The following is a 12,679-nucleotide window of genomic DNA, read 5'->3' as shown; positions in this document are numbered from 1 at the left end:
CGACCACACGGCGGGGTCAGTGAGGAGAATGAACACAACCTCACCCAACTTCCGCAACAACCCAGGGGCCCGGGGGATGTTCGCAGCCGTGTTATAGGTGAGAGCTGAGGGCCAGAGAGAAGCTTAGGAGTCCCTAAGCCCATGAGATTTTAACCAGGGGCGGCCTAGTAGGAAGTCCTTGCGCTTTCTGCGGCTTTCATGGTGCCTCTTTTCCAGCGGGCTTTTAGATGTCCTCGTCTTCTGGAGTCCCCGCTAGTCTCTTTCGCTGAGAGCTAGCTCGTGCACGGACAATGTCCACACTCTTCTGTTCATACTGCCTGCCACTGGCCTGGGACAAGGGGCCGAATATGGGTGTGGACGGGCCCAGATGGTAACCTCCTTCCCCACCCTGACCAGCAAAGCCAGCAGACCTGTCCATTTTGAAAAATTACTTCCAGAGAACAAGGGCAGTATTTTCACTAGCATCAGAGAACCATAGACTGAAGGGGCTCTCAGTGCCTTGGCTTCCCCCGTGTACCCTGTTGCCTTACACCACCTGGAAGGGCTTCATACAGCACCTTCAGTGCCTTAGCTCTACAAAATTCACAGCAGTGGGTAGGGTAGGAAATAGTTACTGTGTTGCCTTGGGCACCCCCGATTCCTTCGCGCTTGCTTTGGACGTGTGGGGAACGGGCCATGGGTATCAGGAAATCTGGGCTCCAGCCCAGCTCTACCCCTTCCCTGCTGTTTCTCTCTGAGCTTCGGATTCCTTGTCCTCACCCAGGCCAGCTCCTCAGATGCTGATTGTGCCGCTCCCCTGACCTGGGCCCTAGGGCCCCTGAGAGGGATCAGATCTGGGCCTGCTGTTGACAAACACAGTCTGATGGAGGAGTCAGACTGACGGACGATCACAGCACAGGGCGGTAAAAAGGGAGATGCAAGGACCTGAACACAGAGGGGCACCGTCTGAGGAAGCAGGGAAGGGCTTTGAGGGAGGTAATGTCCTCAAGAGTCACTGTAAGGTCAAATATGAAGGCTGGAGGGAACTGTTATTATCCTCCAGAACATTCCTCCCCTGAGCTGTGGGTCTGTACAGACTGGGAGCTGGAGAGCCTACACTAATGAGGGTGCACTTCAGCCTCTTTATTTATCAGATGGAGAGTACAGGGGAGGAATGCTCTGGGAGGGAGTGGCTTCCTGGAGGCCTGGAGATCAGCTGGGAGGAAGAAAGCACTCTGCCCTGGCTTTTGGCAAAACTAGGAAGCCTCCAACAATTTCCAAAACCCTCTCCCAGCCAAGAAGTAATTTGTTCCTCCCAACAGTCCTCTGGGGTGAGCCAAGCAGGGGTGAATGTGCCTGAAATAACAAGTCCAATGCCACACAGCGATCAACGGCCCAGGCAGGGCTGATACCCATGTCTGTCTCACATGTACCCCTTGGCAGTCTGATGAAGCCTGTGAACCCCTATTCAGAATAATGGTTTTTTTTTTGTTTGTTTGTTTTTTGTTTTTTGTTTTGAGATGGAGTCTCATTTTGTCACCCAGGCTGGAGTGCAGTGGCACAATCTCGGCTCACTGCAACCTCCACCTCCCAGGTTCAACTGATTCTCCTGCCTCAGCCTCCCAAGCAGCTAGGATTACAGGCACGCGTCACCACGCCTGGCTAATTTTTGTATTTTCAGTAGAAACAGGGTTTCACCATGTTGCCCAGGCTGGTCTCAAATGCCTGACCTCAAGTGATCTGCCCACCTTAGCCTCCCAAAGTGCTGGGATTACAGGTGTGAGCCACCACACCAGGCCACAAATAATGCTTTTGACTAGAAAAAAAAATTATTTAGGGTTACAAGGGATACCAATTATATTGAATCATGATTTAGTCCTAGTTTTTAAAAAGTGTCAGTAAGATCTAGAGATGTCTATTAATTACTATACTTTTGAAGTGGTGAATGAAAATAACTAGTATTTCAATATGTCTCTGCTGTAATACAATATGAAAATATCTGTGATTTCTATTGGTGACAAAGTCACAAGTACTACTAATACTATCGTGGGTTTTCTTGCCAATATGCATGATGAAAGAAAATACTGAATTTCAGTTGGAGGTAATGCATACCAAGGATGTGATTTTTCCCATGTAAATTATGAACCTTCCGCACTCTATTCAGAGGCTCCTTGGGCTCCGTGGACTCTATGTGAACATCCTTTCATTTCTGTGGTCTGGTTCCTACTTTAATGCTTTTTCCTTCATTGTATGCATTGTGTTCCTTCATTCTGTTCTCCTGCAGACACTTATTACAGACCTATGATGTGCCAGGCAATACCCATCCTGTATGTCATGTAGTCCTTGAGAACTTCCTTTGAGGTAGGTGTTAGTCTTCCCATTTTGCAGACAAGGTAACTGAGAGGGAGGTTAAATAATTTACCCACCGCCACGTAGCCAGTAACTGATTAGAGTCCTGTACCGCCTCCTCCTCCCTTCCCAAATGAGGCCTGGGGCCAGAGTCCCCAACTCCAGAAGGGAAAAAACGCATAGGAGGGAAGCATGGGCAGGGAGAAATATTTATGGAGAACACACTGTGAATGGGAAATTGTGCTCTGTGCTTTTCATTATCTCTTTTAATCTTTATACCAACTATGTGTAGCATTACTCTCTCCATTAAGAAAAATTAAAGATAGTCCAGGTGCAGCAGTTCATGCCTGTAATCCCAGCACTTTGGGAGTCTGTGGCAGGAGGATTGCTTGAGCCTAGGAGTTTAAAATCAGCCTGGGCATGGTGGCATGCACCTGTAGTCATAGCTACCTGGGAGGCTGAGGCAGGAGGATCACCTGAGCCCAGGAGTTTGAGGCAGCAGTGAGCTATGATGGTGCCATTGCACTCCAGCTTGAGTGACAGAGTGAGATGACACCCTGTCTCTAAAAAAAAAAAAAAAAAAAATAAGAAAAAATGACAAAATGCATATTCATTATAAAACAACAAATTAGAAAATAAAGATAAACCAAAAGGAAAAATAAAAATCACCCATAATTTCACCACACAGAAATATCTATCATACACCCCCAAACCCTGCCCCCATGCACACAATTATGTGCCCACTTTATGGGTAGGAAAACTGAGACCCAGAGAGGTTAAGTAACTTGCTCAGGGATCTACAAGTCAGAAATTCCAGTCACCTTCTTTATGAGCTTAGGCTGGTCACGGTCACTTTCCCTCTCTGCATATAGGGCACTAGCTAAGATTACTCCAGATGGAGGATCCTAAAGTCTGGTGCTGGGCCAGCCTTAACAGGACCCCCTTCTGCAGGATACACAAAACAGTGCCCTCAAGACCTTGGCAGCTTTTGCTCCAGGAGCCGAGTTCCCTCAGGGAGGGTCGGTAAAGAAATGTCCCCTCGCTGTGGTCTGCTACACAGCCCAGTGACCACAATCCTGGGGACAACCCCTGGCTGGAAGAGCTGGTTCTGCTAGTATCACATGGCAACCAATGGCCCAGGCAGAACTAGTACCCTAGCTGTGTGTGTGGTCCATGGCGGGTCCCTGGCCTCTGGCCCCGGCAGAGCGAGAGCAGCCCCTCCTCTTCCCCTCCGCCCTGGCTGCACTGGCCTGAGAGCCTGAACATGTCCACGGAGCTTTCCCCCAGCCAGGATCTGGTACCAGCTTGCAGTACCAGCTTCTGCAGCTGGAGAAGCAAAGAAAGCATGCGACGTGCATCAAATCCCTCTGAGTGCCTGGTCAGGAAGGATGCTTCTCTTTTCTTCCAGAATGAGGCTTTTGTGTCTTGATTGGAGAGAAGCGACCTACATGGTTGGACAGCAAATCCAGGGACAAACCAGTGGCCCACATACCAGCCAGGCTCTTCCTCACTCTTTGTGGCCATGCTTTCCGTTTAGGTCTTCGTTGGTTTGCTGTCTGTTTTACTAGGCAATCTTTCAGGCACACAAAAAGCGACATGAAGAATAATACAGGGACCACCCACATAGTTTACAAAATAAAAAAATTGGCTGACTCTGGGTTCGCTCCTTGGGAGTTAGCCCTGCTCTGAAAGAAACAACTTAAAAAATAAAAAATAAATAAAATAAAATGTAAAAAAAAATTGATTGATCCAGTTTGAAGTCCCTTGCATACTCCTCCCTCCTCCACAAGAGGTACTGCACTCCTGAATTTGGTATTTATTATTCCCATATTCTTATTTATGCTCACATATGCATGGATCTTTGAGCAATGTGTGGAATTGCTTTGCATGTAATTAAATTTTAAATAAATAGCATCATGCTGCATGCATTCTCTTGGAACCTGCTTTTTCACTCAGTCTTCTGTTTGCGAGCTTTATCTATACTGATGTGTACACTCTATTTAGCTTATTCATTGTGCTATATCGTTCTCCAGTTATTGAATATGTGGTTATTTATTATCCATTCTCTTGGACATTTAGGTTTCTTCCATTTTATTTTTTTTAATTTTGAGACAGAGTCTTGCTCTGTCACCAGGCTGGAGTACAGTGGTGCGATCTCAGCTCACTGCAAACTCTGCTTCCCGGGTTCAAGTCATTCTCCTGCCTCAGCCTCCTGAGTAACTGGGATTACAGGCGCCCACCACCATGCCCAGCTAATTTTTGTATTTTTAGTAGAAACCAACGGGTTTCACCATGTTGGCCAGGATGGTCTCGATCTCCTGACCTCGTGATCTGCCCACCTCGGCCTCCCAAAGTGCTGGGATTACAGGCGTGAGCCACAGCGCCTGGCCGGTTTCTTCCAATTTTTTATTACTATTTCAAACAATGATACTTTTTTGAGTTTTTTTTTTTTTTCTTTTCTTTTAAAATCAATTTACTGGCTGGGCATGGTGACTCATGCCTATAATCCCAGCACATTGGGAGGCAGAGGCAGGTGGATCACCTGAGGTCAGGAGTTTGAGACCAGCCTGGCCAACATGGTGAAACTCCGTCTCTACTAAAAATACAAAAATTAGCTGGGCATGGTGGCGAGTGCCTGTAAATCCCAGCTACTTGGGAGGCTGAGGCAGGAGAATTGCCTGAACCCCAGAGGCGGAGGTTGCAGTGAGCCGAGATTGTGCCACTGCACTGCAGCCTGGGCGACAGAGTGAGACTCTGTCTCAAAAAAATAAGTAAATATAATAAAATCAACTTACCAGCCTGGGCAACAAAGTGCAATCCCATCCCTAAAAACAAAGAAAAGAATTAGCGGGTCACGGTAGTATGTGCTTGTAGTCCCAGCTACTCAGGAGGCTGATGTGTAAGGATCGCTTGAGACTTGGAGGTCGAGACTGAAGTGAGCTGTGATTGCACCACTGCACTCCAGCCTGGGTGACAGAGCGAGACTCTGCCTTGAAAAACAAAATCAACTTTATTGAGATCTATTTTACAAACAATAGAATATGCTTAAGTGCACAGCTAGGTTGGTTTTGACAAACATGTATATCCGTGAAACCAACACCACAGACAAAATACAGCACTTTCCCATCACGCATCGCTGCCCACTGTGCCCGTTTGCAAGCAGCTCTCTTCTCCCTGAGCCTTGCCTTAGGTAGCACTGCTCTGCCCTCTGTCCATATGGATTAGTTCTGCCTTTTCTTGAGTTGTATACTAATGAAATCAAATTGCATGTCCTTCTTTGGGTCTTACTTCTTTTTGCTCATCACAACACCCTTGAGATACACAGAAACTGTTTTATGTACAAGTAGTTCCTTCCTCTTTGTTGCTAAGTAATACTGTATTATATAGAAATACTACAGTTTATGCATTCAACTGTTAATGGGCATTTGGGTTGTTTCTAGTTTGGGGCTATTATGAGTAAAGTTGCTATAAACATTTTTGCAAATATGCTTCGTTTTAGGACGTGTTTACATTTCTCCTAGCTGGATACCTAGGAGTGGAATTTCTGAATTATAGGTTAGATATATGTTTAACTTTATAAGAAATTGCCAAGCCTGGGCAACACAATGAGACCCCGTCTCTACCCAAAAAATTAAAAAAATTAGCTAGGCATGGTAGCGCAGGCCTATAGTACTAGCTCTTCAGGAGGCAGGGGCAAGAGAATCACTTGAACCTGGGAGTTCAAGGCTGCAGTGAGCTGATTGTGCCACACTGCACTCCAGCCTAGGTAACAGTCCTATGAAGAAAGAAAGAAAAAAAGAGAGAAAGAGAGAGAGAGAGAAAGAGAGAAAGAAAGAGGAAGGGAGGGAAAAGAGAGAGAAATTGCAGGAATGTTTTCACTAGCACTTGATATTGTCAATATTTTCTACTTTAGCATTCTTACAGGTGTAAAGTGGTTTCTCATTGTGGCTTTAATTTGTGTTTCCTTAACGGCTAAAAGACTTTTTTTTTGTTTTTTGTTTTTTGTTTTGAGAAAGGGTCTCAACTGTCTCACTCTTTTGCCCAGGCTAGAGGGCAGTGGTGCAATCTTGGCTCACTGCAGTCTCCGTCTCCCAGGTTCAAGTGATCCTCCCACCTCAGCCTCCCGAGTAGTTTAGCTGGGACTACAGGCACACGCTGCCACATCCGGCTGATATTTGTATTTTTTGGTAGAGAGGTTTCACCATGTTAGGCAGGCTGGTCTTGAACACCTGACCTCAATTGATCCGCCTGCCTCAGCCTGGGAATGAGGCTGAGGGCTGGGAATACAGGCGTGAGCCACTGTGCCAGGCCAAAGAATGATAAAGATCTTTTCATGCACTCATTAGGTATTCAGATACAGTCACAGTTCGGAAATATCGCAGGTTCAGTTCCAGACCACCACAATAAAGTGAATATCACAATAAAGCGAGTCACAGAAATGTTTTTGGTTTTGCAGTGCAAATGAAAGTTTTTTGCCAAGATCCATCAGTAGAATCATTATTTATGGCAGCTATAGCCTTAGGAAATGTATTTATTCAATAATATGACTTAAAAGTCAAAATTACTCCCTGATCTATAGACTGCAGAATGGAAGTTATGTTAGCAGACATTAAAACAACATTAACCTCCTTCTTTGTACATCTCCATCAGAGCCATTGGTTGACTAGGTACATTGTCAATGAGCAGTAATATTTTGAAGGGAATCTTTTTTCTGTGTGGTAGGTCTGAATAGTGGGCTTAGAATTCAGTAAACCATGCTATAAACAGATGTGCTGTCATCCAGACTTTGTTGTTCAATTTATACAGCACAGAGTAGATTGAGCATAATTCTTTTTCTTTTTTTGAGATGGAGTCTCGCTCTGTCGTCTAGGCTGGAGTGCATTGGCATAATCTCAGCTCACTATAACCTCAGCCTCCTGGGTTCAAGTGATTCTCCCGTCTCAGCCTCCCAAGTAGCTGGGACTACAGGCGCATGCCACAATCCCTGGCTAATTTTTGTGTTTTTAGTAGAGATGTGGCTTCACTATGTTAGCCAGGCTGGTCTCGAACTCCTGACCTCAGGTGATCCACCTGCCTCTGCCTTCCAAAGTGCTAGAATTACAGGCGTGAGCTACCATGCCTGGCCAGATTGAGCATAAATTCTTAAGAGCCCTAGGATTTTCTGAGTGGTAAAGAGGCATTGGCTTCAGGCCGGGCATGGTGGCTCATGCTTGTAATCCCAGAACTTTGGGAGGCCAAGTCAGGTGGATCGATTGAGCTCGGAAGTTCAAGAGCAGCCTGACCAACATGGCAAAACCCTGTCTCTACAAAAAGTACAAAAATTAGCCAGGCGTGGTGGTGTGCACCTGTAGTCCCAGCTACTTGGAAGGCTGAGGGGAGGATTGCTTGAATCCTGGAGGCAGAGATTGCAGTAAGCTGAGATTGCACCACTGCACTCCAGCCTAGCTGACAGAGCTAGATCCTGTCTCAAAAAAAAAAAGAAAAAAAGAAAAGAAAAAGAAAGAAAAAGAAAAGAAAAGAAGGAAAGAAAGAAAAAAACCTGGCAGTCACCAGCTACATTAATGCCTAATAAAAGACAGCCTGTCCTTTGGTTTTGAAACCAGGCATTGACTTCTCCTCTCTAGCTATGAAAGTCCTAGATGGCATCCTCTGATAAAAGGCTGTTTTGTCTACATTGAAAATCTGTTGTTTGGTGTAGCCGCCTTCATCAATTATCTTAGCTAAAACTTCTGGTTAACTTGCTACAGCTTCTCCATCAGACTTTGCTGCTTCACCTACCTCATACTTTTATGTTATGAAGACAACTTATTTCCTTGCTTTTTTTTTTTTTTATTTTTTTTATTTTTTTTGAGACTCAGTCTTGCTCTGTCTACCAGGCTAGAATGCAGAGACATGATCTCGGCTCACTGCAACCTCTGCCTCCCGGGTTCAAGTGATTTTTCTGCCTCAGTCTCCTAAGTAGCTGGAACTACAGGCGCGCGGCACAACCCCTGGCTAATTTTTGTATTTTTAGCAGAGACAGGGTTTTACCATGTTGGTCAGGCTGGTCTCAAACCCTTGACCTCATGATCCACCTACGTTGGCCTCCCAAAGTGCTGGGATTACAGATGTGAACCACCGCACCCAGCCTGCTTTTTTGTTTTATTATTATTATTATTATTATTAAGTTTTGAGACAGGGTCTTGGCCTGTTGCCCAGGCTGGAGTGCAGTGGCATGATCATAGCTCAGTACAATCTCAACCTCCCAGGCTCAAGTGATCCTCCCATCTCAGCCTCCCAAGTAGTTGGGACTACAGGTGTGCACCACCATGCATGGGCAATTTTTTATAATTAAAATAATAATTATTTTTTGAGACAGAGTCTTGCTTTGTCATCCAGGCTAGAGTGCAATGGTGCAATCTCGGCTCACTGCAACCTCTGCCTCCCAGATTCAAGTGATTCTCCTGCCTTGGCTTCTCAGGTAGCTGGGATTACAGGCTCTTACCACCATGCCTGGCTAATTTTTGTATTTTTAGTCTTGTTCTGTCTCCCAGGCTGGAGTGCAGTGGTGTGGTCTTGGCTCACTGCAACCCCTGCCTCCAAAGTTCAAGTGTTTGTTGTGCCTTAGCCTCCCAAGTAGCTGGGACTACAGGTGTACGCCACCATGCCTGGCTAATTTTTTTGTATTTTTAGTAGAGACGAGGTTTTGCCATGTTGGCCAGCCTGGTCTCAAACTCCTGACCTAAGGTGATCTGCCCACCTCAGCCTCCCAATGTGCTGGGATTACAAGCATGAGCCACCACACCTGGCCTTGAGTTGATTTTTGAATACGATGTAAGACCAATTCATTCTTCTGTATGTGAATATCCAGTTTTTCCAACACCCTTTATTGAAGAGGCTTTCCTTTTCCTATTGTGTGGTCTTGTCTCCTTTGTCAAAAATCAATGGGAAGAAAATGTGTACTTCACTTCTTGGCTTTCTATTTGGTTCTACTGGTCAGTATGTCTATTTTTACACCACTACCATGCAGTTTTAATTATTATAGCTTTGTAATATAGCATGAAATCAGGTAGTGCAATGCCACCAGCTTTATTCTTTTTGCTCAAGATTGCCTTGGCTGATTAGAGTTTTTCTGTGGTTCCAAATAAGTTTTAGAACTTTTTCTATATCTGTGAAAATTGACATTTGAATTTTAATAGGGATTACATTGAATCTATAGGTTTATCCTATTGAGTTGTAACTGTTCTTATATATTCTAGATGCAAATCCCATTATCAAATATATTATTGCAAATTATTTTTTCCAGTCTCTGGGCTTGCCTTTTTATTTTCCTTTATTTAAAAAGTGTCTTTTTAAAAGAAAAATTTTTAATTGTGCTGAAGTCTACTTTATCACCTTTTTCTATTAAAGTCAGAGCTTTTGTGTCTGTTTAAAAAGAAATCTTCGCCTACCCTAAGATTACAAATATTTCCTTCTGCGTTTTCTTCTGGAAGTTTTATAGCTTTAGCTTTTGCATGTATATCCTTGATCCATTTTGAGTTAACTTTTGTGTACAGCACAAAGCAAAGGTCAAAGTTCACTTTTTACACATGGATATCCAGTTGTTGCAGAACCATCCTCTGAAACGACTAGCCTTTCCCCATTGAAATAACTTGACAACTTTGTCAAAAATCAACAATACGTGTCGAATTTATTTCTGGATTCTCTATTCCATTTCATTACTCTTTGTCTGTCCTTCTATCCATAAGCCAATACCACTCTGTCTTAATTACTGTGGCTTTACAAGTAAATCTTGAGGCTGGGCACGATGGCTAATGCCTGTAATCCCATAACTTTGGGAGGTGGAGGCAGGTGGATCACCTGAGGTCAGGAGTTTGAGACCAGCCTGGCCAACATGGTGAAACCTCATCTCTACTAAAAAATAGAAAAATTAGCTGGGCTTGGTGGTGCCCACCTGTAATCCCAGCTACTGGGGAGATTGAGGCCGGAGAATCACTTGAACCCAGGAAACAGAGGCTGCAGTGAGCTGACATTGGGCCACTGTACTCCAGCCTAAGTGACAGAGAGAGACTCCATCTGAAAAAAAAAAAGAAAGAAAGAAAGAAGGAAGGAAGGAAGGGAGGGAGGGAACTCTGACCACACCACCACACTCAGTCTGGGCAATAGAGTGAGGCCCTGTCTAAAAAAAAAAAGGAAATCTTTAAATCAGATAGTGTAAGTCCTTTAACTTTGTCCTTGTTTTTCAAAGTTGTTTTTGTGGTTCTAGGGCCTTTGCATTTCCATATAAATTTTAGAATTAGTTTGTCAACTACAAAAATACTTGCTGGGATTTTGCTTGGGATTGCTTTGGATCAATAGATAAATTTGGAGAGTGTTAACATCTTAATATTGAATTTCCCAATCCATGAACATGGTATATCTCTTTTTTCTTTCTTTTTTTTTTCTTTTCTTTTCTTTTTTTTTTTTTTTTTTTTTTTTGACAGAGTCTTGCTCTGTAACCCTGGCTGGAGTGCAGTGGCATAATTTTGGCTCACTGCAACCTCTGCCTCCTGGGTTCAAACTAGTCTCCTGTCTCAGCCTCCCAAGTAACTGGGATTACAGGTGCATGCCACCGCGCCTGACTAATTTTTTTGTATTTTTGGTAGAGACAGGGTTTTGCCATGTTGGCCCAGTTGGTCTTGAACTCCTGACCTCAGGTGATCTCCCCACCTTGGCCTCCCAAAGTACTAGGATTACAGATGTGAGCCACCGCACCTGGCCTGTCTCTTCTTTTATTTAGTTCTTTAATTTACCTCAACATGTTTTATATTTGTTATGTAGGACTTACAGTATTTTGTAAAATTTGTCCCTTTTTCTTATGTTTGTTGCTTTTCTAAATGGCGTTTCTTTTTTAATCTTTATTTAATTTTTTTTTTTGAGACAGAGTCTCTCTCTGTTGCCCAAGCTGGAGTGCAGTGGCGCGATCTCAACCCATTGCAACCTCCACTTCTTGGGTTCAAGCGATTCTCCCAACTCAGCCTCCTGAGTAGCTGGGATTACAGGCATGCGCAACCACAACACCTGGCTAACTTTTTGTATTTTTAGTAAGACAGAGTTTCGCCATGTTGGCCAGGCTGGTCTTGAACTTCCAACTTCAGGTGATCTGCCTGCCTCAGCCTCCCAAAGTGCTAGGATTACAGACATGAGCCATCACGCCCAGCCTTGCAATGGCATTTTAATGTGATTTTCTAATTGTTTGTTCCTGATATATATAAATACAATTTACTTTTGTATATTCACCTTGTATCTTGTCATATTGATAAATTCACTTATTAGTTCTAGTAGCTTCTTTGTAGATTACTTAGAATTTTTTATGTACATGGTTGTGTTGTCTGTGAATAAAGACAGTTGTACTTTTACTTTTCAGCAGGTGTGTTTTATTTATTATTCTTGCATTATTACATTGTCCAGTATAATGTTGAAGATAATTCTTTTGAATTTGGAGGTAAAATTGTGCTATTCTTTTTTCTCTGGAAAATTGTGTGTTTTTACCACTTGATTCTTTTCCACCACACATTTATCAACAGAGTTCTTCTGAAGGCTTGATCAGAGCTTTTAAGTAGCCCCAGTTATTCCAGTCTGACCTCTAAAGTCTGAACTCTCCCTATTTCTCCAATTATTCCTACCTCTTCTTTCCTACAGGAAGCCTCTGGTTCAGCTAGTCTGGGAAAAGGAGCCTTCTTTCATAGGTTTTTGTCCACATGATTTTCCCTCCTTCTGCTTACTTAAATCGTGTCCCATTTCTTCAATGCCTGGCTTGAAGAAATCCCTCTTGCAGCAAGCTCTTCTGTGACCAACTCTCAGTGTATCATTCTTTCTTTCAGCATCTGCTGTCTTGACTTTATGTATACCATTCATTGAGCACCATCTGTGTGCCATCACCTTATTCTTGAATCACAGCTCAGACTCCTGCTTTCTCTAGAATAGAGAAATACAGTCAGGAATGGTAGATATTGGGATTTGTCCTGGGGATGCCTGTCCCCAAAGTTCAAGGAGACACTGCCTCTGCCTACCTCCTTCTCTGATCTCAACATGAGTTCAGCACTTCACACGTTATTAAGCATTTTTCATGTTCATGGATCTTTTTCAGTCTGATATCAGCCACTTCTGGAACTTACTCCAAGACTTTTGTACCTTGGGTGAATGGCCCTTTCTTAGAATCAGCATCTTTAACTGCAAACCAGGGGTATCCAATCTTTTGGCTTCCCTGGACCACATTGAAAGAAGAATTGTCAGGCCGGGCGCGGTGGCTCAAGCCTGTAATCCCAGCACTTTGGGAGGCCAAGACGGGCGGATCACGAGGTCAGGAGATCGAGACCATTCTGGCTAACAC

The 12,679-nt window shown here is 43.9% G+C and overlaps 1 protein-coding gene across 1 annotated transcript in view; it reads right to left on the bottom strand.

Annotated features, from left to right (window-relative positions):
• FAM159A (family with sequence similarity 159, member A) overlaps positions 1–3,852 on the bottom strand; it is a 36,852-nt gene extending 33,000 nt beyond the window's left edge. Inside the window, exons 1-2 of the mRNA XM_011973880.1 lie at positions 3,777–3,852; positions 45–104 (exon numbers count right to left, since the gene is read on the bottom strand). Of these exons, the coding sequence (XP_011829270.1) occupies positions 45–104; positions 3,777–3,852 (136 nt within the window). The remainder of the gene's footprint in view (positions 1–44; positions 105–3,776) is intronic.
• Positions 3,853–12,679: the final 8,827 nt, after the last annotated feature.

This window comes from Mandrillus leucophaeus, unplaced genomic scaffold (genome assembly GCF_000951045.1).
Source record: "Mandrillus leucophaeus isolate KB7577 unplaced genomic scaffold, Mleu.le_1.0 Scaffold14, whole genome shotgun sequence".
NCBI lineage: Eukaryota > Metazoa > Chordata > Mammalia > Primates > Cercopithecidae > Mandrillus > Mandrillus leucophaeus.
The sequence above is the reverse complement of the archived record's forward strand: the minus strand, read 5'-3'. Positions and strand labels throughout refer to the sequence as shown.